The sequence below is a fragment of the Miscanthus floridulus genome, chromosome 3, assembly GCF_019320115.1.
Source record: "Miscanthus floridulus cultivar M001 chromosome 3, ASM1932011v1, whole genome shotgun sequence".
In the NCBI taxonomy this organism is placed as follows: Eukaryota; Viridiplantae; Streptophyta; class Magnoliopsida; order Poales; family Poaceae; genus Miscanthus; species Miscanthus floridulus.
Window position 1 is genome coordinate 51,715,567 of NC_089582.1, and position 25,123 is coordinate 51,740,689.

At 45.4% G+C, this 25,123-nt stretch overlaps 2 protein-coding genes across 3 annotated transcripts in view; one reads left to right on the plus strand and one right to left on the minus strand.

Annotated features, from left to right (window-relative positions):
- Positions 1 to 11,297, plus strand: LOC136541642 (poly [ADP-ribose] polymerase 1). Its single transcript, XM_066533632.1, has 20 exons — positions 1 to 252; positions 1,015 to 1,064; positions 1,191 to 1,377; positions 1,825 to 2,005; positions 2,087 to 2,384; positions 3,077 to 3,272; positions 3,351 to 3,509; positions 3,907 to 3,967; positions 5,703 to 5,766; positions 5,874 to 6,128; positions 7,573 to 7,810; positions 7,894 to 8,006; positions 8,092 to 8,168; positions 8,260 to 8,423; positions 9,032 to 9,223; positions 9,318 to 9,426; positions 9,641 to 9,723; positions 9,819 to 9,956; positions 10,526 to 10,708; positions 10,808 to 11,297. The coding sequence occupies exons 1-20, from the start codon at positions 109 to 111 to the stop codon at positions 10,853 to 10,855; spliced, it is 2,940 nt and encodes a 979-aa protein (XP_066389729.1). The 5' UTR covers positions 1 to 108; the 3' UTR covers positions 10,856 to 11,297.
- Positions 11,052 to 25,123, minus strand: part of LOC136541644 (uncharacterized) — a 25,902-nt gene continuing 11,830 nt past the window's right edge. The window contains exons 1-5 of one of the 2 annotated variants that reach the window (XM_066533633.1): positions 12,237 to 12,539; positions 12,071 to 12,159; positions 11,746 to 11,848; positions 11,527 to 11,669; positions 11,052 to 11,099 (exon numbers count right to left, since the gene is read on the minus strand). In XM_066533633.1, the coding sequence (XP_066389730.1) occupies positions 11,052 to 11,099; positions 11,527 to 11,669; positions 11,746 to 11,848; positions 12,071 to 12,159; positions 12,237 to 12,462 (609 nt within the window). In that variant the 5' untranslated portion in view covers positions 12,463 to 12,539. Of the gene's footprint in view, positions 11,100 to 11,526; positions 11,670 to 11,707; positions 12,160 to 12,236; positions 12,540 to 25,123 lie in introns of those variants that run through there. The other variant, XR_010780427.1, reaches the window with a different exon arrangement.

Sequence of the window (25,123 nt, forward strand, 5' to 3'; positions counted from 1 at the left end):
CCTCCAAAGTCAGAACCCACACCTTCCGCTTCCGTCCCCATCCGGCCTCCGACTCCACCGAAGGGGGGCTGAGAGAAGAGGGGAACCGCACCGCAGCGGGCCGGCGGAATGGCGGCGCCGCCGAGGGCGTGGAAGGCGGAGTACGCCAAGTCCGGGCGGGCGTCGTGCAAGTCGTGCAAGTCCCCCATCGCCAAGGACCAGCTCCGTCTCGGCAAGATGGTTCAGGCGTCACAGTTCGACGGCTTCATGCCCGTGCGTATCTCTCTACCAGCTCTCCCCGCACACTTCGCAGTCAATCTCCGTTGATAGATTAGCGAATCTTCGTTAAATCTTGGATGGGTTCCGGAGGTTAGGGTTTAGGTGCCTCGTCGGTCGTCGCGTTCTCGGGGGTTTCTGTGAGTTGGGTCTGGAATGCAGGCCGTTCTCGGTGGTTTCCGTGGGTTGTGTCTGGAATGCAGGCCATATTGGATTACTGGTGGCCGGTTTGGGGGGCATTTGCTATGAAAAATCTGCAGGCCTGATGTTGTGGTAGGGATTTATCTTGATCTGTGACTATAACGTGCATGGCGGTAATGCCACTTGATTTTGGTGCATTTGATTGAACGTAGTTCTTTCTATTCTGCTGTGCTCGTGGTGCATTCGGTTGGTATAGTATCCTTTTCTCGGATTATTTTTTTATGTTGTGAAATCTATATTTTTGCGTTTATTAAAAAACCATATAAATGGCATTTAGGGGAAGGATATTGTGTGCTTTGACATTTTCTGGTTATACATGCCACCTGCATTTCATCATGTTCTTAAACAAGGATAGTTTGTGGAACTATGTCTCGGTAATACTTGTGAGGAGGATTGGATGTGCACAACTATGTCTTGGTGATACTTTTGTAACCAATGTCCTCTCTCTTTCTGGAACAACGGGAAATGCTTTGTTTTTTTTTGGAACAGTGGAGTTGTATGATGCTTCTGCCAATTCTCTTTGAAGGAACCTTATGTTCCCTGTTTTCTCCTTTCCAGATGTGGAACCATGCCAGGTGCATCTTCAGTAAGAAGAACCAGATAAAATCGTAAGTAGTTGTGTCTTTTGCCTGTCAAGTAGATTTTTGGCTTAACTTTCTTAATTTATTCAGTTTCCTTTTATCTTTTGGGTATTGATCATTGACATTTTAACTTGATTCATAATTTGCAATCAGCGTCGATGATGTTGAAGGAATAGATGCACTTAGATGGGATGATCAAGAGAAGATAAGAAACTATGTTGGGAGTGCCTCAGTTGCTACAAGTTCCACAGCTGCTGCTCCTGATAAATGTACTATTGAGATTGCTCCATCTGCCCGTACTTCATGTAGACGATGCAGTGAAAAGATTGCAAAAGGATCAGTAAGTATATTTTGATTAATAAATTTATATGTCATCACTTCTTGTGAAGCGTCATTGTTATTGAATGACAAACATGAGTGTTTTTTGATTGCTAGATGTTATTAAGTGTTTCTTTTGTTGTGTTCATAGTATGTTCATAAACTAACTGCCCCCTTTAGGCTTTAGTGAGCAGTCTTAAGTATAATTTACATGTAGGCAGGAATGCTACCTTTTGGATTTTTAGTCGAAAGCAATTGCATTGAATTTACAATCGTATATGTATACTTTTTTTTTGGTAGTGGTTGGTATCATAATTTTTGAACTTTGTTCTGTGCAATATTGGTTCTCAGCTCACAAGAATTGCATATTTAATATTTAATTCCATTAATGCCGAGCAAGTATGCTGTAAAACATTGCTTTTTGGCTTGACTCAATTTTTGTCAATAACAGTTTTATATGTTTGACTAGGTCCGTCTTTCAGCTAAGCTTGAGAGTCAAGGTTCCAAGGGTATACCATGGTATCATGCCAACTGCTTCTTTGAGGTATCCCCATCTGCAACTGTTGAGAAGTTCTCAGGCTGGGATACTTTGTCAGATGAGGATAAGAGAACCGTTCTTGATCTTGTTAAAAAAGATGTTGGCAACAATGGTAAGAAAATCATGGAAATCAGATAACCTCACACACCTTTTTTTACTTAGTAATCTGACTTTGTTTATTTTGCTCATCAAGACCAAACTAAGGGTTCCAAGCGCAAGAAAGGCGAAATTGATATGGATAGCTGCAAAGCCGCCAGGTTAGATGAAAGTACATCTGAAGGTAAAGTGCGAAAGAAAGGGCAACTTGTGGACCCATGTGGTTCCAATACTAGTTCAGCTGATACCCAACAAAAGCTTAAAGAGCAAAGCGACACACTTTGGAAGTTAAAGGATGAACTTAAGAGCCATGTATCGGCTGCTGAATTAAGGGATATGCTTGAGGCTAATGGGCAGGATACATCTGGACCAGAGAGGCACCTATTGGACCGCTGGTAATTTGCTTTCTGTTTCCTCCTTTTCTGATAAGGAATTTGTTGGTGATGTTGTGTTTTTTTCCCTTCCTTTTTCTTTAAGAATTTGTGTCTTCAGACTATGTCAATGACAGCTGAAGATCAATTGGCATCAAAACAAACAATACTGAAAGGATCCTTGTCATAAATGGACCTTAGTATTCCTGAAGTAAGTAGTTACAATGATAAATGACGGATAGTACTTGTAAAGGAAGAAAACACTTGTTAACAAAGGATCACCTGAATGGAAATGTTCAAGCACCGACTGGTCCTTGGATCTAACTTGGCGGATTTGATAGATTAGCACTTTAGCCATTGTACATAACTCTATGCCCATCAACCTGTTGGACCCTTCCAAGGCATTTAGTATTCATGCCACATCCAAGCTGCTACCACCACTATCTAAATTGTCCCAATCCTGTTGTTTGCTCCAATTCTGAAAACTGTTGTGGACTGCAACACTAGTGGACAAAGGACGGACCAGAGCAGGTGTGGCCTGGTGCAGATAGAGGTGGCATGAGTTGATTGCAGCAGATATAATTGGTTACATAGATGTTTCTGGGCATTGCTGTCTCTTTTGTGTTCCATGCACAGATTTCAGTGGCTTTACTCTTCATAACTTTTTCATATGTATGTAACTAACTTTGATAACTTTCCTTTTTGTTTTCTGACAGTGCTGATGGAATGCTATTTGGAGCGCTGGGTCCTTGCCCAGTCTGTGCTAGTGGCCTGTACTATTATAATGGTGAGTACCAATGCAGTGGTAATGTGTCAGAGTGGTCCAAGTGTACATACTCTACCACAGAACCGGTCCGCATTAAGAAGAAGTGGCAAGTTCCAGATGGAACAAAGAATGATTACCTCATGAAGGTATGCTTAATGAAAGGTAGCTTGGCCTTGATGCTTGTGTGCTGCAGTTAATGGTTGACAAATAGGTATACCTTGCAGTGGTTCAAGTCTCAAAAGGTTAAGAAACCAGAGAGGGTTCTTCCACCAATGTCACCTGAGAAATCTGGAAGTAAAGCAACTCAGAGAGCTTCGTTGCTGTCTTCTAAAGGGTTGGATAAATTAAGGTTTTCTGTTGTAGGACAATCAAAAGAAGTGGCAGTAAGTAAATCTTTATCAACTTTTATTTTTTGGTACAATTGTCCTTAATACCTTCAGTTTTTTTTATTTGCTTTTTTTTTTGTCCTATAGAAAGTTGGTGCTTTGTTAACTGTATCGATCTGATTCTGATGTAAGAAAGACATACATGTCTTTTCCAAATGAACCCATGCCAATAAGCTGTCTTTCTATGAGTTGCATCAATTGAAGCAGCACCCGTCTTACCATGACCACGCTGCAAGTTTTGGTTTGCACCAGCCACAATAATTAAATAAAAACCATAATCATGATTCTTTAGGTTGTTTATTGTTAGGAATAGGGTCACATTGTACAGGATAGTAGGTTTTCATATATTTATTGCATCATGATTTTGATATTGCCTCTTATTTATCCATTTCAGAATGAATGGATTGAGAAGCTCAAACTTGCTGGTGCCAACTTCTATGCCAGGGTTGTCAAAGGTTTATTTCTATTCCCTTTCAGTCTAGAACTGACTTCTCTTGTACCTCAGGCATATGAGTTTCTTGTTAGATTTGCTGCTGCAGCCTAGGAGATTGCTTTATTAAACAGATATGGGTGACTTAGTCAGGTCATTGTTTCTTAGAGTATAGCAAAAAGGATTGCAAATACCCCCCAAGGAGTCACTTCAAGTTCTAATATATCTTACAAGTTTATTAGTTGCATTTACTACCCCACAATTATAAACACAGCAGCATACATGGATTTGTGTGCCCAAATGTTTTCTTTTTCCACGTCGACAAGTATCCTGTGTTGGCAAGCCTGTTTAGCTACAGCTGCAGCGATCTATGCCAGTGAAGAGGCTGTGTGGGGGGAAGAAGAAAGGTCAGCTATGGGGAAGAAAGAGCCGTGGTAGTGGTTGGTGCTGCATGTGTGAGCTGGAGAGGATTGTTTAGGGTATCTTAAGGTCTCAAGATTGGCTGGATGGGCTAGCAGGCCAGCGTATGGAAGCACATCTTGTCTTTTCTCTATTATTTTTCCTTTCCCCCCCTTTTAACTTGTGATAGAAATAGATTGGTTCTTGTGTTCATTAGCAGCCTGTTTTTATGCCTAGACTTAAAATTGAATTAATAAATTAAAAAATAATACTCCCTCTGTTCCATTTTATTGAGGAAGCAGGAGGGGCGTTGCCCCTACTGGATATATATTAAACAAGTAAAAAAACAACCTGTCCCAAGAAGATAAGAAAAAACAGGGAGGAAAAAAAATCGAAATTTACAATAAGCTGTCTAGCCAGCCACTGATGTTAGGAAAGTAACTCTTCTTCGCACGATGCAAATGCATTGAGAACTCGTGTTTAAACTTAGCTTTACAAGCTTCTACACAGGGTGTGACTTGCTTGAATATCCAATCATTTCTAACATTTACTTGAGCTTTGTCCTAAGTCAAACTTTAGCTTTGATCAAATGTTTAGGAAATATATAACATCTACAAGTTCAAATGAATGCAGTATCAAGACGTTTCATAGAGAAATGTAACAATACTGATTTGGCGTTGTAGATGTTGGTGCATTTTTTCTATAAACTTGGTCAAAATTAGAAAAGTTTGACTTTGGATAAATCTGAAGTGAACTATAATTTAGAATGGAAGGGAGTATATATTAAGTGAATACCCAAATCCTGTTTTCTAGACTGTTTTATGCCATGATGACATCTTTCTAGCAATGTGACTCTGGTCTCTCGATGCATAGTTGTCTCCACATTTGAGGAGCCAGACTGAGTCACAATTGAGAGGTCTAATGGGACCTTGTGGCATCCTTGAACCCTCAGCCCTCAATATAATCATGTGCAACTCTCCTGTGCGTTTGAGATAAAAAAAATCAGCCTCCTCTTCCTCCAACACCAGCAACCACATGGAGCGCCCAAGGTACCGACATGCATTGGCATAAACACCCAAAGAAAGGGGGGATTCTGTACCAAGATTTGACTTCTCGTTTTTTTTTTTTTTTTTTTTTTTTTTTTTTTTTTTTTTTTGTAAAATGATGAATACACTGAGGTTTTGAGTTCTCAGGTGGTAAATTTAACTAATAAACTTGTCGGTTGGTCTTTTGCGATTTGAAGTGATTTCTAGGATGGTAATTGAAATTTTTGAAAGAGTAAAGGGGAACAAATATATGGTACTGTGTTTAGAGAGAAATGATATTTCATTATATGCTTATAGGGAATGCTTGCATTGCAGATATTGATTGTTTAATTTCATGTGGTGAGCTCGACAATGAGAATGCTGAAGTCAGGAAAGCAAGGTCTCTTTTTTTTTTTACTATCCATCTTCAATATAGTTTATATATTGTTTTTGTTAGCTATTATTGGAGTTCAAATGCCTTGACATATATACTGCAATTGCTTGCAGGAGGCTGAAGATACCAATCGTAAGGGAGGGCTACATTGGAGAATGCATTGAAAAGAATAGAATGCTTCCATTTGATTTGTATAAACTAGAGAACACCTTAGAGTCAAAAGGTGGTACTGTCACTGTTAAAGTTAAGGGCCGAAGTGCTGTTCATGAGTCCTCCGGTTTGCAAGATACCGCTCATATTCTTGAAGATGGGAAAAGCATTTACAATACAACCTTAAACATGTCTGACCTGGCACTAGGTGTGAACAGGTTAGGAATTTTCTTCGCAATATTTCTTCTGGTATTCAAAACTTGTTTTTTAGTTGGACTAATTTAAAAGAGTTCATAGTATTGTGTGCAATTTTACGAACCTTCCAGCAAGTTTCTTTCTATCATTTACCCACACCAAGTTCTATCTAATTGCAATAACCCAATCTATATCCTTGTTGCTGCTTCCTGTTAATTTTGGTGGATTTGGCCCCTATATGTCTGTACCTATCTGTCATTTATTTTTGGATTTTCCTGACCTTTAGTGTTATAAGCAGAACAGGAATGTATATGCAAAGTAACCATCTGTCTTGTCCTTACTAATCAAGAGGCCATTAATGTTGGATTGGTAGTCTGGTAGTCTTTGTATAATTTTCCTTTTGGGGACTTGGAGGCCATTCTATCTTTTTTCAGCATTTAGGGTCTTGAACACGCATATGGTAGATGCAGTGCAGCATGGGGGACACACCACTTAGGCTCTAACAGTTAGTTCCCCCAACTACTGGCTTTACCAGAGTTTTTTTTCTTGCAAAGTTACAATTCTGCATTTTTGGTGCAACTTACCAACTTTGATTAGATATTTAGAGTCTCTATTTGCTACCAAAAATAAAAATCATCATTGTTGTTTTTCCTTTTGAATAAGTTATTGGTTGGGTCTACCCTAACTTGTTTGGGACTAAAAGGCTTTTTGTTGTAGTTTCGAGCAAGTTCCTGACCCCCTCAATCATGTTTGGAGCCCAAGTTTCATCCTGAACATCTAAACTGTCTGTTTGTACACCTGCCATGCAACAGTACACCTTACCTCCTGAAGACAATCTGACCTGGTTTTCCACATGGTGTCACTTTCATGTTACAGACATACACTGAGTCATTCATCTTTCTTCCCCTTGCTCTCTGCACAAACCGTAGTTTTGCTGGCTAGTGATAAGCCCAACATGGTGTAGTAGTTTTACCAATTGATACTTATTAGAGATATGTACTCTTCTCCCTATACATGGTCAGCATGCCTCCTGGGTTCTCCCTTGGCGTGCTGCCTTGGTTCTTCCCCCCTTTAATCCCTAGCTTAGCCTCCCTTTTTATATATACTTTGTAACCAATCTCTTCAACAGTTGATCAATATAGATGCATGTTTATCTGTTCACAATACTTTTAGGTGATGGACATAGTATGTCTGCAGGCAGTAAACATCTGTTAAAGTTGTCTTGCTTCCTGTCAGATCGCTACCCAGAAGGTTTGAAATTGGCACATTTTTTCTTTGTCCTGTCCGAGATTGATTAATGCTAAAAAGTGTAATAAAGTAGTGAAAGGAAAAAGAACTCAGCTTGATGCTGTAATTTCTTTTAGACTCAGTTTTACTATGTGCTAGCTTATTTGTTATGTTATTCCACTCTAATGTTATTGCCCTGGCCCCTTTCTAAATAGTTCTTTCTTTTTTCCTTTTGTGAAGCTACTATATACTCCAGGTCATTGAAGAGGATGATGGGTCTGAGTGCTATGTATTTCGAAAGTGGGGCCGGGTTGGGAGTGAAAAAATTGGAGGGCAAAAGCTGGAGGAGATGTCAAAAACTGATGCAATCAAGGAATTCAAAAGATTATTTCTTGAGAAGACTGGAAACCCATGGGAAGCTTGGGAGCGTAAAACCAATTTCCGGAAGCAGCCTGGGAGATTTTACCCACTTGATATTGTATGTTGGAAAAAAAAACAATCTGGTTAACGACACATTTCCCCCCTAATTTTCTGGATTCTAACTTGTTACATATAATGCAGGATTATGGTGTTAAACAAGCACCAAAACGGAAAGATATCAGTGAAATGAAAAGTTCTCTTGCTCCTCAGTTGGTAGAACTCATGAAGATGCTTTTCAACGTGGAGACATATAGGTGCATACATGCTTCTTTTTTCAATGCCATGCTTGCCCACATTTTTTTGCTCCTTTTCTTCGATTGAAGTAAACCTTTTTTCCAGAGCTGCTATGATGGAATTTGAAATTAATATGTCAGAAATGCCTCTTGGGAAGCTAAGCAAGGAAAATATTCAGAAAGGTGCGCTGATATCGTTCCTTGTGGAACTGTTTGTTTTCTGTTTTACAAATTTATTATTATATGAAGATGGTTACACCAGCACTACTTGCAGGATTTGAAGCATTAACTGAGATACAGAATTTATTGAAGGACACAGCTGATCAAGCACTGGCTGTTAGAGAAAGCTTAATTGTTGCTGCGAGCAATCGCTTTTTCACTCTTATTCCTTCTATTCATCCTCATATTATACGGGATGAGGATGATCTGATGATCAAAGTATGTGCTCATTACCTAGTCGTATTCTTGTAAATTGGGAGAAGCATCCGATGACTCCTCTTATATTTCTTAATTCATGTTAACTTCTTCACATGGAGTAGATGATTTTACCTATAATTCCTCTGTGAAAAAAGTCCGTCTATAATCCTGCAATTAGTAGTTCATTGCTTTGTGATGTCTTCAACTCTTGATCCTTCGTGACATGTAATGCTAGCTACACTATCAGACATGCTACTGAAAGCTTGAACAGAATCAAAAGAATACAGAATAGGTCCTGCATTACCTCATGTGGAAATGTTGCCACTGGTGAACTAAACATATGTTCATACTGCAGCTACTTGTGCAAATTCTAAATGTATCCTGAATTTTGCTCATCTTTTTCTTGGTGTGCACTTGCTAAGGCTGTACAGAATTATAATACGGCAACTCAGCAGGGACATTTGTTATTTCTTTGTTCATGACAGCAACCTTAGTCTATTTATGATTATTATTCTGTCTATTTTGTGCTGTTCATGCTTCTCTATCCCCAGCCCTTCGGTTTTAATTATTTTCCTTGAATATGATCAAAGAGCTTTCTTAGACCTAACCTGCCTGTAATTTATGTACAGGCAAAAATGCTTGAAGCTCTGCAGGATATTGAAATTGCTTCAAAGCTAGTTGGCTTTGATAGTGACAACGATGAATCTCTTGATGATAAATATATGAAACTTCACTGTAACATCACCCCACTGGCTCACGATAGTGACGATTACAAGCTAGTTGAGCAGTATCTCCTCAACACACATGCTCCTACCCACAAGGTATGGCCTGTTTTTTTGTTTGTATATGTAGAAATATGTAGCTGTTTTCTTTCCTGTTTTTAGGTCCTTTTGTAATATCTTTTTGGATTTGTAGGACTGGTCGCTGGAACTGGAGGAAGTTTTTTCACTCGATCGAGATGGAGAACTTAATAAGTACTCAAGATACAAAAATAATCTGCATAACAAGATGCTATTATGGCACGGTAAGCATTAAGGCAATAACTTCAATCAATAAAGAAAAGTACGTTAGTTGTAGCCTTCAGTGTACAATCATTGCAATGGTAAGTCTAATTGCATTACTTGGTGAAAAGATAGTTTGCAGGTGTACAATTCATCTGGTAGCATTCAAGGTCTTGAATATTTCTGCATAAGAAGTTTTTCCCTTCTCACCGTCTCACTATAAAACTCGATTTGTAGGTTCAAGGTTGACGAATTTTGTGGGAATTCTTAGTCAAGGACTAAGAATTGCACCTCCTGAGGCACCTGTTTCAGGCTATATGGTTCGCTCGTTATTCACTATATGTTTCGAGTGTAGCATCAGTCAAAATGTTGGTTGAATACAATTATGTGATGATGCTCCTCATTTCTTTGACAGTTTGGCAAAGGCCTCTACTTTGCAGATTTAGTAAGCAAGAGCGCACAATACTGTAATGTGGATAGGAATAATCCTGTAGGTTTGATGCTTCTTTCTGAGGTTGCTTTAGGAGACATGAATGAACTAAAGAAAGCCACGGTAAGCTTCAAATATCTTGGTGAAAGCAAACCTAATTGCTCATATTGGCTTTTATCCTTGCATTTTATCTATCATGCCATGTTGTTGTTGTTTTTTTGTTCTTACAGGATCCTGTTAAAATAAATTTACCATAGATATCTCAATACTCTAATGCCCTAAATTTGTTCACATATTGCTCTATTGCACCAGTGATAAACAGTTATAACAAAAAGATTTAGGAGGGGGCACTTTGGTCTACCCTGCAATCTTTGTCACACCTTGCAGTCTTCTGACAGGCAACACTTAACTATACTCACCTTTAGTTTAGGGTTATTTTATCCTATGGGGCTAGTAAGCAAACCATTGATGCTACACTCGATATGACGTCGTGAGAAGCCTTTAGTTTAGGGTTGTTTTATCCAATGAGGCTAGTAAGCACACCATTGATGCTATTATCTCCGTACACTTGATTGATATGATATCGAGAGAAGATTTCATGGTTTACTCATAATTCAAGTGTCACCATTTTTTGTTTTATTTTCCATGTTAATGATCTCGTGTGAGTTTGCCATTGGTGCCTATTGCTGCAGTACATGGACAAACCTCCAAGAGGGAAGCATTCGACCAAAGGCTTAGGCAAAACTGTGCCACTGGAGTCAGAGTTTGTGAAGTGGAGGGATGATGTCGTCGTTCCCTGTGGCAAGCCAGTGCCATCATCAATTAGGAGCTCTGAACTCATGTACAATGAGTACATCGTCTACAACACATCCCAGGTCCAGAAATGTTCTTTACCCCATGCCTTTGCTCTTGCAGTGTTGCGGTTCATAGGAGATGGGCACTGACCTTTTGTGAAACCCTGTGTGTGTCATCAGGTGAAGATGCAGTTCTTGCTGAAGGTGCGTTTCCATCACAAGAGGTGACTGGGAGACTAGACAAGTAGAGTTGGAAGCTAGAGAGGTAGAGTTAGTTGATGCGTCTCTTTTGGTATTATTAGCCAGTCTGGCCTGTATATTTGGTCCACGGTCCTGTTAGCCTGTAGTTTGGGGGTGCTTGCGCTTGATCCATTTTGGGAAGTGTTGCTTGGGCATCAGTGCGAGTAGCACAAATCATCCACTTTTACAAGATGACGTTCACGGACTTGACACAGCAATATTCCAGCTCCAACTGCAGAAGTGCAGAGCAGTGAGCAAATGTAAATCAGCGTTTACTAATTTGTTAACTTGGATTCAAAAGGATCTACAAATTCGACACGCAAGGGAACTCCAGGAAATAAACAATTGTAGTAATGAGTACTCTATACTCTATAATACTCCTTCCGTTCCAACAACAGTATATATATAATGTACTGTTACTGCTTATTATAACTCATAATTAATGTACTACTCTTTTATGAAAACTACAGTGCATTAGATCCATAAAAAGTTAAAAACAAATCTTCTTTTGAATGAGCATAAGAAACAGTTGATTTAGGTGCTATATACTAACTAACATAGCTCAGGCACTCTTGCATCAAGGATGGGCTCGATGCAAGTGGTGGAAACTCAAAGAGTACAATCAGATACTGAAAACATTCCAAGCAATTGAGAGTTACCTCTACTAGCCCAGCAGCATGAAAGAGTTCTCTCACAGTATCCAATGAGAAGAAGTATGAAAAGGTACCATCTGATCGCATATATTCCCGAAACCCTACTCTTTGATGAGGTAAAAACCGAAGCATTGTCATGTCATAAAGATCTGATAAAAAAAATCTATCAGAAAGCAGTTGGTTGTACGCAGTGTGAAATTATACCATTTGTATGTGAGCCAGTACTGTAATCCCTAAACAGAAGAAGGCCGCCTGGTTTCAGAACAGACACACATTGTTCTATAGTAGTTGGCATTATGTCGAAGGGTATGGCTGACAGTGTGAATATCTGCCAATAATAAAATAAAAAACTATAACATCTATTAACTGGTAAAAGACGAGTACCTATACTGAGGATGTGGAAATGCTGCCCTTCAAAGTACATTCAGAACTATAACATGTGCAAATCAAGCTTAAAAATACATATACATGTACACCATGATCATTTTTTATATGCAAACAAATGATATGAGTATGACCAACCAACTAGCACCAGATAAAATTAATCTACCATGGTAATAAAATCCATGCCACCAGCACAACATTGGTTCTCTCTAAGGAAGACTGGGTGCTCTTTTCTAATTCCATGGTGACTTGGATCTGAAAGTAAAAATGTAACGAGTTCAGAACTGAAAATAAAACTCAAATGAAGGAATATTTGAAACAAAATGAATGACCAAGTAAAAATGCAGCAGCGTTTCCCAGCGAACTTTGACAGGCTTTGCAGAATAACCAATCTGGGAAAGTTTCTTTAGAAACATCCATTAAAAAGGGGTGGAACCTATCCTTGATAACAATCCCTTTTGTATTGGATATAATTTCATTTGCCTTCTCAAGAGTGTCTTTACTACAGTCACAAGCAAAGACAGTGATCCTTTCACTAGATATGAAGAAACCATACATTATGACTGTGTCACCATTAGGAAGATCCTAGTAATATAATTTATATAAAAGATTATTATAATGACATATAGTGTCACATATTGTCGGTGTTTCGAACAAGCACCGGCAAGTAAATTTATATGGATGCGCGTTAGACCCGGATGGTGCGCTAAAGGACACAAGATTTATACTGGTTCAGGCTGAATGTCCCTACGTCCAGTCTGTTGCTGCTCGTGTTATTAGCACCGAAAATGATTCGTAGTAGGGGGTACAAACGGTCGAGAGAGGGACTGATCCCAAGTCTCTGATGGAATGGTCAAAAGGATGCCAAGAGCCTGGTGGCAGCTTGACTGTGTATGATGTGTGTTGTGTTGTTCGTCAAAAGTCGGTCCCTTTGTTGGAGGAATCACCTCCTCTTTTATAGATGAAGGGGACGGTTTTACAAGTGAGAGGGAAAGGGTGCGTATGCTACTGAGCCTTGTTGTTCACGTCTACCCAGCCTTGTTGTCCATTCCGGCGGATACCCGATAATGGTAAGCGCCTACAATACTGTCGATGCCACTGTAGAATGTCAGGATGACTACAGAGTACTGCTCCGCGCAGGGTATGGACTTTGGTATAGTGGTTTTGACTTATGAGCCTTGCCCAGCCTTGCTCCGCACGCCTTCTGGTTCTTATGAATCCCCGTTGGAGAGACATGGGGTCGGAGTCTGAAGTAGCGCTGTGGGCAAGGCCTTCCGATCGGAGAGGGCATCCAGAGGCCGAAGCGAGTGCTCCGATCTGGTGGGCCCGAGGGATCGTGGAGCGGGCACCGCTCCCTTGAGACCACAGCGCGGCGACAGCACATCTGTCATTGTGGAGGGCGCGAGCCCTTTCCTGGACCGTAGTGGTTGTCGTATGTCTACGTCGGGTTCCGTGTCTGAGGACTGAAGGCGGCGCCTACAACTCTGTAGGGCGAAGAGCACGCGCCTGCAACATTATTCAGGCTCTGCCACGCTTGGAAGGGTCTAAAGCACCCATCCCGTCGTTCCCTGGCAGTACTTTTCCTGCCGGGGCGCAGGGTATGGTCCTCGAAGCCGCGGTTGACCTGAACGTCTTGTCCTACCCTGTACCTATCATCATGAGGGAGCGGGGAGAGGTTGTCAGGCGAGACGAAACCAGTCTTCGGACATCGGGCGAGGCGTGGTCCGTCCTCGGACGTCGAGCGAGGTGGAGCCTAGCTTTTATCCGTCGGGCGAGACCAAGCCCAGCCCTCGGGGGTCGGGCGAGGCGGAGTCTAGCCTTTATCCGTCGGGCGAGACCGAGCCCAACCCTCGGGGGTCGGGCGAGGCGGAGTCTAGCCTTTATCCGTCGGGCGAGACCGAGCCCAGCCCTCGGGGGTCGGGCGAGGCGGAGTCTAGCCTTTATCCATCGGGCGAGACCGAGCCCAGCCCTCGGGGGTCGGGCGAGGCGAAGTCTAGCCTTAGCCCTCGGGCGAGGCGGAGCTGGCCCAAGGGCGTCGGGCGAGGCGGGGTCTAGCCCTTAGCCCTCGGGCGAGGCGGAGCTGGCCCAAGGGCGTCGGGCGAGGCGGAACCAAACTCACGTCATTCGGGCAAGAAACGCAGCGGCGCCCTTGTCCGTCCGGGAGTTTTTAATGTTCGATGGTTATTGGTTCCACCTTCTGAGGTACCCCGGTATTAGGTCCCCGATGTAAGGAAAGTGGACCCTTGGCCCATTTACTTTGGATTTTTGTGTTTGATGACCAACACAACCAAATTGGACTAATGAATTTGCAAGTGTTTATTTTGTAGTTCAATAGGGTGCAAGACGTGACTTGGACGAAGGCGACGTGGTGATCCGATGATCAACACCTTAAGAAAGACCTTAGAAGCACAAGAGAAGATCCAAGATATCAAGCAAAGTCCAAGCATGAAGATTGGAACCAAGCCGTATGCAAGATCGCGAAGAAATGAGCTTACTGTGGTGACCGGATGCTGGACCGGACGCTGGACAAGCAACCGGACGCTGGGCAAGTGGCTCGGCAGACAGGCGACCGGACACTGGACCGGACGCTGGCGGCAACCGACCGGACGCAGGACAGCAGCGTCCGATCGAGTACAGTAAGGTTCTAGAGCGGCAAATCTGCGACCGGACGCTGGCCAGCGTCCGATCAGTATATTGCCGGCTCAACGGTCGGGACGACCGGACACGTCCGGTCAGGACGATTCAGCGTCCAGTCAGTAGCAGTTTCACGGGAATTCGACCCCAACGACTACTTTCTCAGTGGGGCTTATAAATACAACCCCCAACCGGCCATTTGAGAAGTGTGGAGCTGAGGAAACATACCAAGGGTGTTGATACACCATTTTAGTGATCTCCACTTGCATAGTGCTTAGTGATTCATCAGGTGATTAGCGTAGGTGCTTTGCGAAGTGCTTAGGTTGATTAGACCACCGCTTATGCGCTTGCTCTAGGTTTAGGCCTAGTGTTTAGTGAGGTTTGCATACCTCTTACCACTCGGTGCTTGCGAGCACCATTGTTGTACATCGGAGGGGCTTGAAGTCTTGCGAGATCACACCAACAACGTTTGTGGTGTGGCCGCCACCGTGTACCGGAGGGAACAAGGCCCGCGGCGTTTCGGCCAGAAGCTTGATAGTGAAGACGGCGGGGAGCATCCGAGAGAGGCTTGCCGAGAGGCACGTCGGAGACCCACTTGCGCGTGGGGAAGGCCCGAAGCTATCCACGGAGTTACCCGACCGGGAGCTTGGCCCTTGCGAGGGATTCCTTGCGAGGGGCTCCAACGAGGACTAGGGGGAAGCTTGCGCGCTTCTCGATACCTCGGTAAAAATACCGGAGTCGTCGACGAGAGTTTGCATATCTCTACCTTGCTCTTTAGCTTCCGCATTGACATTGATTACTTTACTACGTTTGCGGTAGAGATAGCAACACACTAGCAAAACCATAGTTGCGCATCTAGATAGTTCATCAGTTGCATAGGTTTGCTAGGGTTAGAAAAAAGGCCATTGTTTAGAGTTAGAATTTTTAAGTTGCCTAATTCACCCCCCCTCTCTTAGGCGTCATGGTCCCTACAATTGGTATCAGAGCCGGTTGGCTCATATTTGGACCTTTGGCTTAACCGCCGTTGAGCCGACGCTATTGTAAGAGTAGTTGGGATGGATACCGCTAGGCCTCCACAATTTGATGGCACTAACTTCCTCTACTATAAAGCTAGAATGGCTTGTCACCTTGAGGCGGTTGATTTAGGTGTATGGAGAGTCACTCGTGACGGGATGAAACCCATTAAGAATCCCGAAAATCCCACAGAGTGACGAAAAAGAAATGCATTTTAATGATAGAGCTAAGAATTGCTTGTTTGAATCATTTAGCATGGATGTGTTTAACCAAGTGTTCACCTTAAATATGGCACATGAAATTTGGTTAAAACTCCAAGAGCTCTATGACGGCACAAGTAATGTCCGTGAGCAAAAACATTGTCTAGCTAAGCAAAATTATGATTCCTTTGCTATGAATGATGATGAGCTTGTTCGTGATATGTATTCTCGATTGAATCTAATTATCAATAAGCTCCATTCAATAGAATTATTAAAGCTAGATGATGCGGACATCGTGAGGAAGATCATCTCCGTTCTACCACAAAAGAAATATGCAAGCATCATCACCATCCTTCACAACATGGAGAACTTGAGCACCATGACCCCAGGGATTGTCATTGGCAAGCTAGTGACATTTGAAATTTCACGTAAGATGGGTCAAGTAGAAGCATCTTCATCAAGCAAAGGCAAAGCTTTCGCTTGTAGCGAGAAGAAAAAGATGAAGGGCAAGAAAGTTGAGTCAAGCTCAAGCTCAAGCTCCTCAAGTGAAGAAGATGAGGATGATGATGATGATGAACAAGAATCAAGTGATGATGATCAATCTTCCTCCTCCACCTCCGACCTTGATGAAGAATCAGTCAAACTTATCAAAAAGGTGGAAAAGATGATCGTAAGTCTCAATGTCAAGGGTGCGCCCATCCAAATTCAAGACCTCATTTTCACTAATCAAAGAAACGTGCAAAGAAAGATAGGATGCTATGGATGCGGCGAGATGGGTCACTTTGTGAAAGTTTGTCCAAACAAGCCCACACCCAAGACAAAGAAGAAGGCATGCAAGAATCAAGCCCTCACATCAATAAGATCATGGGATGATTCTTCAAGTGAAGAATAACCCCATCACAAGAGGCGAGGCCGCAAGCACTCATCATCAAATTCTTCTCGTGTGTGCCTTATGGCACGAGGTAATGAAAGCTCTTCTTCTAGTGAGAGTGATAATGATATGCCTTCTTATCATGAACTTGTGCAAGAAAATCTTAATTATGCTAAAGCTTGCACTAGTCAACAAAAGAAGCTCAAAAGTTTAAAAGAAAAGCTAGATAGTTCACAAAAGCATACAAAACCTTGCTTGAACAATATGAGAACTTTGCTAATCTCAATGTTGAATTATCTACTAAAATTGAGAAACTTGAGACTAGTGCAACAACAAATGCATGCACAATCAATGATGAGCAACTCTTAAAGAAAAACGAAAAATTAAAAGAAAAGTTAGCTAGCTCACAAGAAGCATATAATAGTTTGCTTGCTAAAATGGAAACCATGTGCAAACATTGTGATGAGCTAACTAATAAAGTTGCTAATCTTGAAGCCGTTAGCACAACCCCCACCAAGGCATCTAAAAAGAAAAATTCTATCGTTAACATGTCTAAAAAGGATGCATCTACTTCGTGTAATGATTTATGTTTAGACTCACCTTTGTGCAACCAAGTTTGTGTTGAGAAAGTTGTTGTAAATACATGCACACAAGAGGTTGCAAAGGAGAATGAGCAACTCAAGCAAGAAGTAGCTCGCCTCAGCAAGGACTTGACTCAAGTGAAAGGCAAGGCGAAGCAAACCCAACTTCATCAAGATAACACCGTCAAGGGAGTGAAGAAGCTTGATGAAGGACAAACCGTTGTTTGCTACATGTGCCACAAGGAAGGCCACAAGTCCTATGAGTGCAAGGTGAAGAATGGGGGAGGAGCAAAGAAGACGGAGAAAAAGTAAACAAGCAAGCTCTCCAACACCTACACCAATAAGGTGGACAATAAGGCCTCCACACCTTATCTCTTGAAGAAGAAGAAAATGACAAGGTGGTGGCCATCAAGGTGAACAAGCAAGCTAACAATGGGGTCAAACGCTTTTGGGTGCCAAAGGAAATCATTTCAAACATGAAGAGCACCAAGAAGGTTTGGATCCCGAAAGGGAAGTGAGAAATCCGTCGGACGTCGGGAAATTTGGAGACTTGCAAAGTTTGGGTGCATTTCATGGGGTGCATCATGATGGACAAAGTCATTGCCAAGTAGGTTAGTGAATACTATAGACCCAAATTCCTCTTCCCATGTTAGGTAACTAGATGTCATTACTTTCAATTAGTATTCATTTCAATTGGTATTGTTTTTCAATTGATATACTTTTAAAGCATCTAGTTATCTTTCATGCCTATGTTTGCATTTACATGCTTAAATCTTTTGTCTTGCATTCAATAGGTATAACATATGGTAGGCTTGCTCGGTTTTCATTATCAACCCTTGGAGCAAACCTACATGGTTTAAAATTGTTTAGGAGCACGACATATAGCTTGTTTTACAATTATTTATCTAATATGTGCCAAAGTCCAAATTGTAGATAATCTCTCCCAAATATCATCTTTCAAGTGGTATTTTGATACTTAAATCAATGCGCACAAATTTTACAAGTATTCAACACTTATGTGCACAAATTTAGGGGGAGCTTAATCTACAAGTTGGATGCTTTGAGACTAACACATTTTCAAGCTTATCTTGTGTGTAGTAGTCTCATTGCAAGGAAAATAGAGTCCCCAGAGGAAAGCATTATACTTCAATTGGTAGAAATCAAATTGATTTTCACAAGTGGTATTTCTAAACCGATATCACCATGTTGATCTCACTTTGATATTTATTTGCTTTCTCCTTACATTATATAGATTAACCTCTCTTGTGCAATAAATTGCTAATTATGCATATGCTTTGCTTTTTATCATATGTATGCATAAATTTAGGGGGAGCTTAGTCTATATAATGTGATAGTCAAGTTTTGTGACCTATTCCATGCTAATCAAATCCTTCTTTTGGTTCACAAAGTTTGACTCTCCCTTGTGCTACTAATATATTCCTTTTTGGGTGTTTGATGCCAAAGGGGGAGAATTTGAAGGACCAAAGACAAGCATTTAGTTACAAGTAGTAATGGTCCGAGAAAGGAAGGAAAATGAATTATGGATTAGTCTAAGTAATGGGAGAGTCTAAGTAATGGGAGTTTTTTTAGAGAAGCTAGGCTTTAATCCATAATATCACATGGGGACATTTGCAAGGGCAAGACAAGCTTTTAAGTAAAGTTTTTATTGGTATCTGTCAATTAGTATCATATAACCTTGCCCTTTGCATTGCATCCTAGCAAGTAGGTAGTTTTTAATCTTCAAATTCTTATCATTTGCTTGCTTTGGTTGTGTTGTCATCAATCACCAAAAAGAAGGAGATTGTAAGGAAAATGGACCCTTGGCCCATTTACTTTGGATTTTGGTGTTTGATGACCAATACAACCAAATTGGACTAATGAATTTGCAAGTGTTTATTTTGTAGTTCAATAGGGTACAAGACGTGACTTGGACGAAGGCGACGTGGTGATCCGATGATCAACACCTTAAGAAAGACCTTAGAAGCACAAGAGAAGATCCAAGATATCAAGCAAAGTCTCAGCATTAAGATTGGAACCAAGCCGTATGCAAGATCGCGAAGAAATGAGCTCACTGTGGTGACCGGATGCTGGACCGAACGCTGGACAAGCAACCGGACGCTGGGCAAGTGGCTCGGCAGACAGGCGACCGGACACTGGACCGGACGCTGGCGACAACCGATCGGACGCAGGACAACAGCGTCCGATCGAGTACAGTAAGATTCCAGAGCAGCAAATCTGCGACCGGACGCGTCCGGTGGAAGGCGACCGGACGCGGGCCAGCGTCCGATCAGTATATTGCTGGCTCAACGGTCGGGACGGCCGGACGCGTCTGGTCAGAACGATTCAGCGTCCGGTCAGTAGCAGTTTTGCGGGAATTCGACCCCAACGACTACTTTCTCAGTGGGGCTTATAAATACAACCTCCAACCGACCATTTGAGAAGTGTGGAGCTGAGGAAACATACCAAGGGTGTTGATACACCATTTTAGTGATTTCCACTTGCATAGTGCTTAGTGATTCATCAGGTGATTAGCGTAGGTGCTTTGCGAAGTGCTTAGGTTGATTAGACCACCGCTTATGCGCTTGCTCTAGGTTTAGGCCTAATGTTTAGTGAGGTTTGCATACCTCTTACCACTCGGTGCTTGCGAGCACCATTGTTGTACATCGGAGGGGCTTGAAGTCTTGCGAGATCACACCAACCGCATTTGTGGTGTGGCCGCCACCGTGTACCGAAGGGAACAAGGCCCGTGGTGTTTCGGCCGAAAGCTTGATAGTGAAGACGGCGGGGAGCATCCGGAAGAGGCTTGCCGAGAGGCAATTCGGAGACCCACTTGCGCGTGGGGAAGGCCCAAAGCTATCCACGGAGTTACCCGACCGGGAGCTTGGCCCTTGCGAGGGATTCCTTGCGAGGGGCTCCAACGAGGACTAGGAGGAAGCTTGCGCGCTTCTCGATACCTCGGTAAAAATACCGGAGTCGTCGACGGAAGTTTGCATATCTCTACCTTGCTCTTTAGCTTCCGCATTGACATTGATTACTTTACTACGTTTGCGGTAGAGATAGCAACACACTAACAAAACCATAGTTGCACATCTAGATAGTTCATCAGTTGCATAGGTTTGCTAGGGTTAGAAAAAAGGCCATTGTTTAGAGTTAGAATTTTTAAGTTACCTAATTCACCCCCCTCTTAGGCGTCACAGTCCCTACACCCGACAGTAGCCCCTGAGCCCCCGGGTGATTCAGACAGAATCGCCCGGGGGGTGTTTTCGATTTCGTCGGAGTTAATTTGCCAGAGGGTACGCGCGAGCGCACCTGATGGGTGCAGCCCCCGGGTGATTCGAGTAGAGTCGCCTGGAGGGTAGTATCGGACCCTTCACGGGTAAGGCTGAAAGACTTGGTTTTTCGTCAACTGGATATTTTTAAGGGAATCGTGGTATTCCGTTCGCGAGAATTTTATTCAGTGCCGACCTGGCTGGGACCCGACTGCAAATCGAGGCCCTGGTGATGCTTGCGTCCTTGAGTCCCAGTAGTTTGCGGGCCTATCCCTCGTTGGGACAGCCCTTTGGCTCCGGGACCCTAGGTGGGCCAGAGGGAAAAGCTCTATGACCCGTGTCCCATTGATGGAGAGAGAGTCCTAGTCCGCCTGGGGAAGACGAACCGTCCGGCGTGATTTTTTCAGGAAGGGATAGGGATCGTGTGCGCGTATCCCACGAGGTGACGCGGCGGTGCACGTGGTAGGCTCGGAGATCGAGGCGGACGGTTGCCCTTCTCGTATCCGTCGCCCCTATAAAACCACGGGGTTTGCCCCCAGGGTTCTGCATTTTGCCTCCTCGCCTTCGCGTCCTCAGCCTCCGCCGCCAATCGCCTGCGCCTCTTGCACCTGTACTGCTTCCGCCATCAAACTCGCTGCTGCCTTCTTCCCCGTGCTGCTCCTGTCGTTGCAATGGACCCGGGGTACAAATCCAACATCTCTCCTTAGCGCTTAGAGGGCCTCGTCCGCCAAGGCCTCCTTTGCCCGTTGACCGCCGCCGAGGAGTGGCGGCTGCCCAGTGAAGAGGAGGAACCGGAGCCACCCGAAGGGTACGTCATTTCTTTCGCCCACTTCCACGAGCGAGGATTCGCCATGCCCCCATCAGTTCCTTCGGGGACTGATGGACTACTACTAGGTGGAGCTTCAACACCTTACCCCCAACAGGATCCAGCACATTGCGGCGTTTGTTGCCCTGTGCGAGGGGTTCTTGGGGATCAGTCCCCACTTTGACCTATGGCGGTATTTCTTTGCTGTCAATCTCGTGAAGAGGCGAGTCGGGAAGCAAGATCTGCATGCGCCTGTGGGGTGCCCCAGTATCCACCTCCGCAACACCCGGGCGGGGGCGTATCCGCTAATGCGTCTAGCCACCTCCAACAAGGGGTGGCATTCGCAGTGGTTCTATGTCAAGAATGACACCACCGCTCCCTTGCCGATCTTCACTAGGCCCTACATCTTGGAGGCCCCGGAGTCATGGGGGTGGGGCGTTCAGGCCAAGGACAAGAAGCATCTCAATGGCCTTCTCGCTGCCCTCCGAACTCTGAAGGAGAGGGGCGTGAAAGGGTCGGGGATTATTGGTGCCTACCACGCGAGGAGGGTTGCGCCGCTAATGGCGCGCACGCTTCCCCTATATCAGATGGTGCCTGAAGCATCGTTCAAAGGGACGGCGCTCGCCGATGAAGCGCTCCCTCCTTCCGAGGTGGCGCGGCACATTAAGGAGGCGATGGAGCCCACGAAGGACTCTGTTGGCGCCGTCCTCGACTTTGTGTACCCAGTGTCGGGGCATCCCCCAATGTGGTCAGAGCCGGGGTTTGTTGACTTTGTAAGTTTTCTTTTCCCTTGCTCCTCTTTTCGCTTGAAATTTTCGATCCCCTGATGCTAACCGTGGGATAGCGGGATCAGCTGGGAGGACTGTTCTTCAAGGATAGCCCGGCTCCACTGCCGAAGGACCCAACCTGGGCAGCAGCAAACCGTGCCCTGGCCGGTTGAGACAAGAAGACGAGGGAGCTCATGAAAAAGAAGGCGATACGGAAGCAGCAAGCTCGTGATCGAGGAGAGGAGACTAGTAGTGATGACGATGACAACGGCGATGATGACGACGACGATGATGAGGCAGTAGCCGGCGTGGATTGGGGTGACCTGGTGAACGAGGACTCACTGTCCATGCAGGGACCCCTTCCATTCCACATGGAGGGAAGTGAATCTGTGGGGACGGTGGAGCCGGGCCTGCCTCTGGGTCCGGCAGGAGCCGGAGGATCCGCCGTCACCCGCGGGGTGCCGGCGGAGGATCGGTGGATGGGAGGGGACGGATCCGAGGCCGTCCCTGAGGTACTAGCGGAGGGGGGGTGGTTCCGACACCGCGCCCCGTGAGCTGATGGAGGGGGGCGGATCTGGCGCCACGCCCCATGAGCCGATGGAGGGGAGCGGCTCTAGTGCCGCGCCCTCGGAGACAAGAGAGACGAGCCTCCCTGCCTCGGAGCAGAGGGCAGGCTCGAAACGGTCCCGCCCACATGAGTTGGAGCAGGGGTCCGGGGGTTCGTCCCCGAAACGTACCCACCGACCGAAAGCGTCAGAGTATGTCACCGATTCCCCTCGTTTTCTTTCTTTATTTTTCCATTCCGACCTTATGCCCTTTTTCCGTTTTGCAGATTCTTGCGACGGGGCCACCCTTTGGGGCCGGCGCCCAAGAAGAGCCTTGCCCTTCAGGAGGGACGGATGGCGCTGCCCGATGTCACCCCTGTTTCGGGCAGGAGCGGCGCTGACGTTGCGGCCTCGTTGGCTGATCCGGAGGCGCCCACGGTGGCGCCCGTACCCTTGGTGATTGTCGAGCAGGCGACCGCGACCACGATAAGCCAGGAGCAGCCAGACGCAGCCGCGGTGGCGTCCGAGGGGGTGGCGCATTCCATGCCCCCGGCGGCCCAAGTGACGGCACCTGACGTGGGCCGAGCGAAGTTGGATGCCGCCGCGGTGGCGTCCGACGGAGCAGCGCAGTTCGCGCCACCGGAGGCCTACACAGAGGTGGCCCTGACCGCGACAAGCCCGACGGGGTCGGATACTGCCGTGGTGGCATCCGAGGGGGTGGCGCAATCCGCGCCACCGGCGGTCTAGGCCATGGCGCCCGGGGCAGGCCGGATGGAGGAGGACATGGCCGGAGGGTCTTTGGGCGTCATGATGGTGGTGGGGAGGACCCAAAGGGAGCCGCCTTTGGCCTTGTTGTCGGGGGGCAACCGCTCTCCCGCGAGCGGGGAGCCGCCGCTCCAATGGATGGCCGCCGAGGACCCAACATCGGCTCTGTTCTCACTTGACGATGCTGCTGAGAGTCTGGAGCGGGAAAATCTGGACATCGGGTTCTCGGCTGCGTTGAATGCCTTGAATGAGGCCAGTGGTGCCTTGCGCAAAATCCTCGTTCCTTCTAGCCGGGTATCTGCTTGATCTTCTTGCTTGTTTTCTTCTTTCTTCACATATTTCTATGTTTTCATGTCTTCTGATTCCGGTCCTCCTTTCAGAATATTGTTGCTCGTAGTCGGGACAAGTCCCGGTTCCTTCATGAGCAAAAGGCAGAATGGGACCACCTTACCGAGGAGGCCAGGTTGCGAGGAGATGTGAGCGCGCAACTCACTGCCGCCCAGCAGCAGGAGGCCGAGGCGCGCTGGGACGCGGAGGAGGCTCATGGGATGTTTGAGGACCTGTCGGCGAGGGTGAAGCTGGACGAGGATGCCGCCAGGCTTCGAAAGGAGCGGGACGAGCTGCTACAGAAGGACGTTGCGGCCAGTGAGCGGGCCGGCGAGCTCCTGGCAGAGCTAGAGACGGAGCAAGACCTCAAGCTGAAGGCTGAGGAGAGGTCCGCAGCGTTGTAGTAGAGGGTGGACCGGGACGCCGAGATGATCACCTGGTTGCGCGAGGAGCGGGACGAGCTACGCCGGACCGAGGAGAGACTTCGCTCGGAGCGCAGTGCAGCCCGTGAGGATCGCGACCGGGCCATCCGGGAGTGCGACGAGGCACGTGGGGTGGCCGACTCCCTCCTGGCGGTTCTTGGAGTCACGGTGAACCGAAGGTTGGAGGTTGAGAGCGCTGCTGCCAGGCTGGAGAAGGAGCTTACCGAAGTGCGAGGGATCCTCTAGGTCAAGAGCGACGAGCACGACCTTCTGCAAGCCGCTGTCGGAGTGGTCACCGACGCCCTGAGGGTGGCGCAGCCAGAAGGATCCATCTTGGTTGCAGCTCGTGCTGCGGGAATCACGGCGCGGGTAGGCCAACTTGATGAGGACGCCTTTCACACCGGGATCACCCAAGCCTTTGCTGTCGCCCGTTCCCATTATGATTGGGAGATTAACCTAGAGGTAATGAGTCATGGCTTCGTGCCTATCTATGATGACGATGAGCTGGACGAGATGGAAAAGGCAGTGACTCCCCTCGCGCGGAACCTGGCGAACAAGCTAAAACAAGAGGTTCTCCCTTCGCGGAAGTAGTTAGCTTGATAAACACTTATTTGTAATATGTGAACAAGTGTCAGTACTTTTGTGTCCTGGAAACGGTTTCGTAATTTTTGTTTCGTTTGTTTGATTTTACCTTCTTTCTGTAATGTTTTTTTGAAAAAAGAAAGGAGGTACCCATACCTTTATCAGCCCCCGAGTGAGATCCGACCTCTTGCGGTTGTTGGGGTCGGATGTTACTGGAGACCGGAGCGAGGGAGGCGAACTTACATTTTGTATTTACTCGTACCCCTTACCTATGACTTTGATGATCGCTGCGTGACCGTGCGTTCGGTCTTATCACTGGTCTGGCCTTCCCTGAGCCCCCGTGCATGGTGGGGATTCGGTTAAGGGCCGGTTCATTCGTGATCGTTGTCCCATCAACGGTTTTTCGTAACCAGAGGGGTTAAGGCGATCTCTCTTGC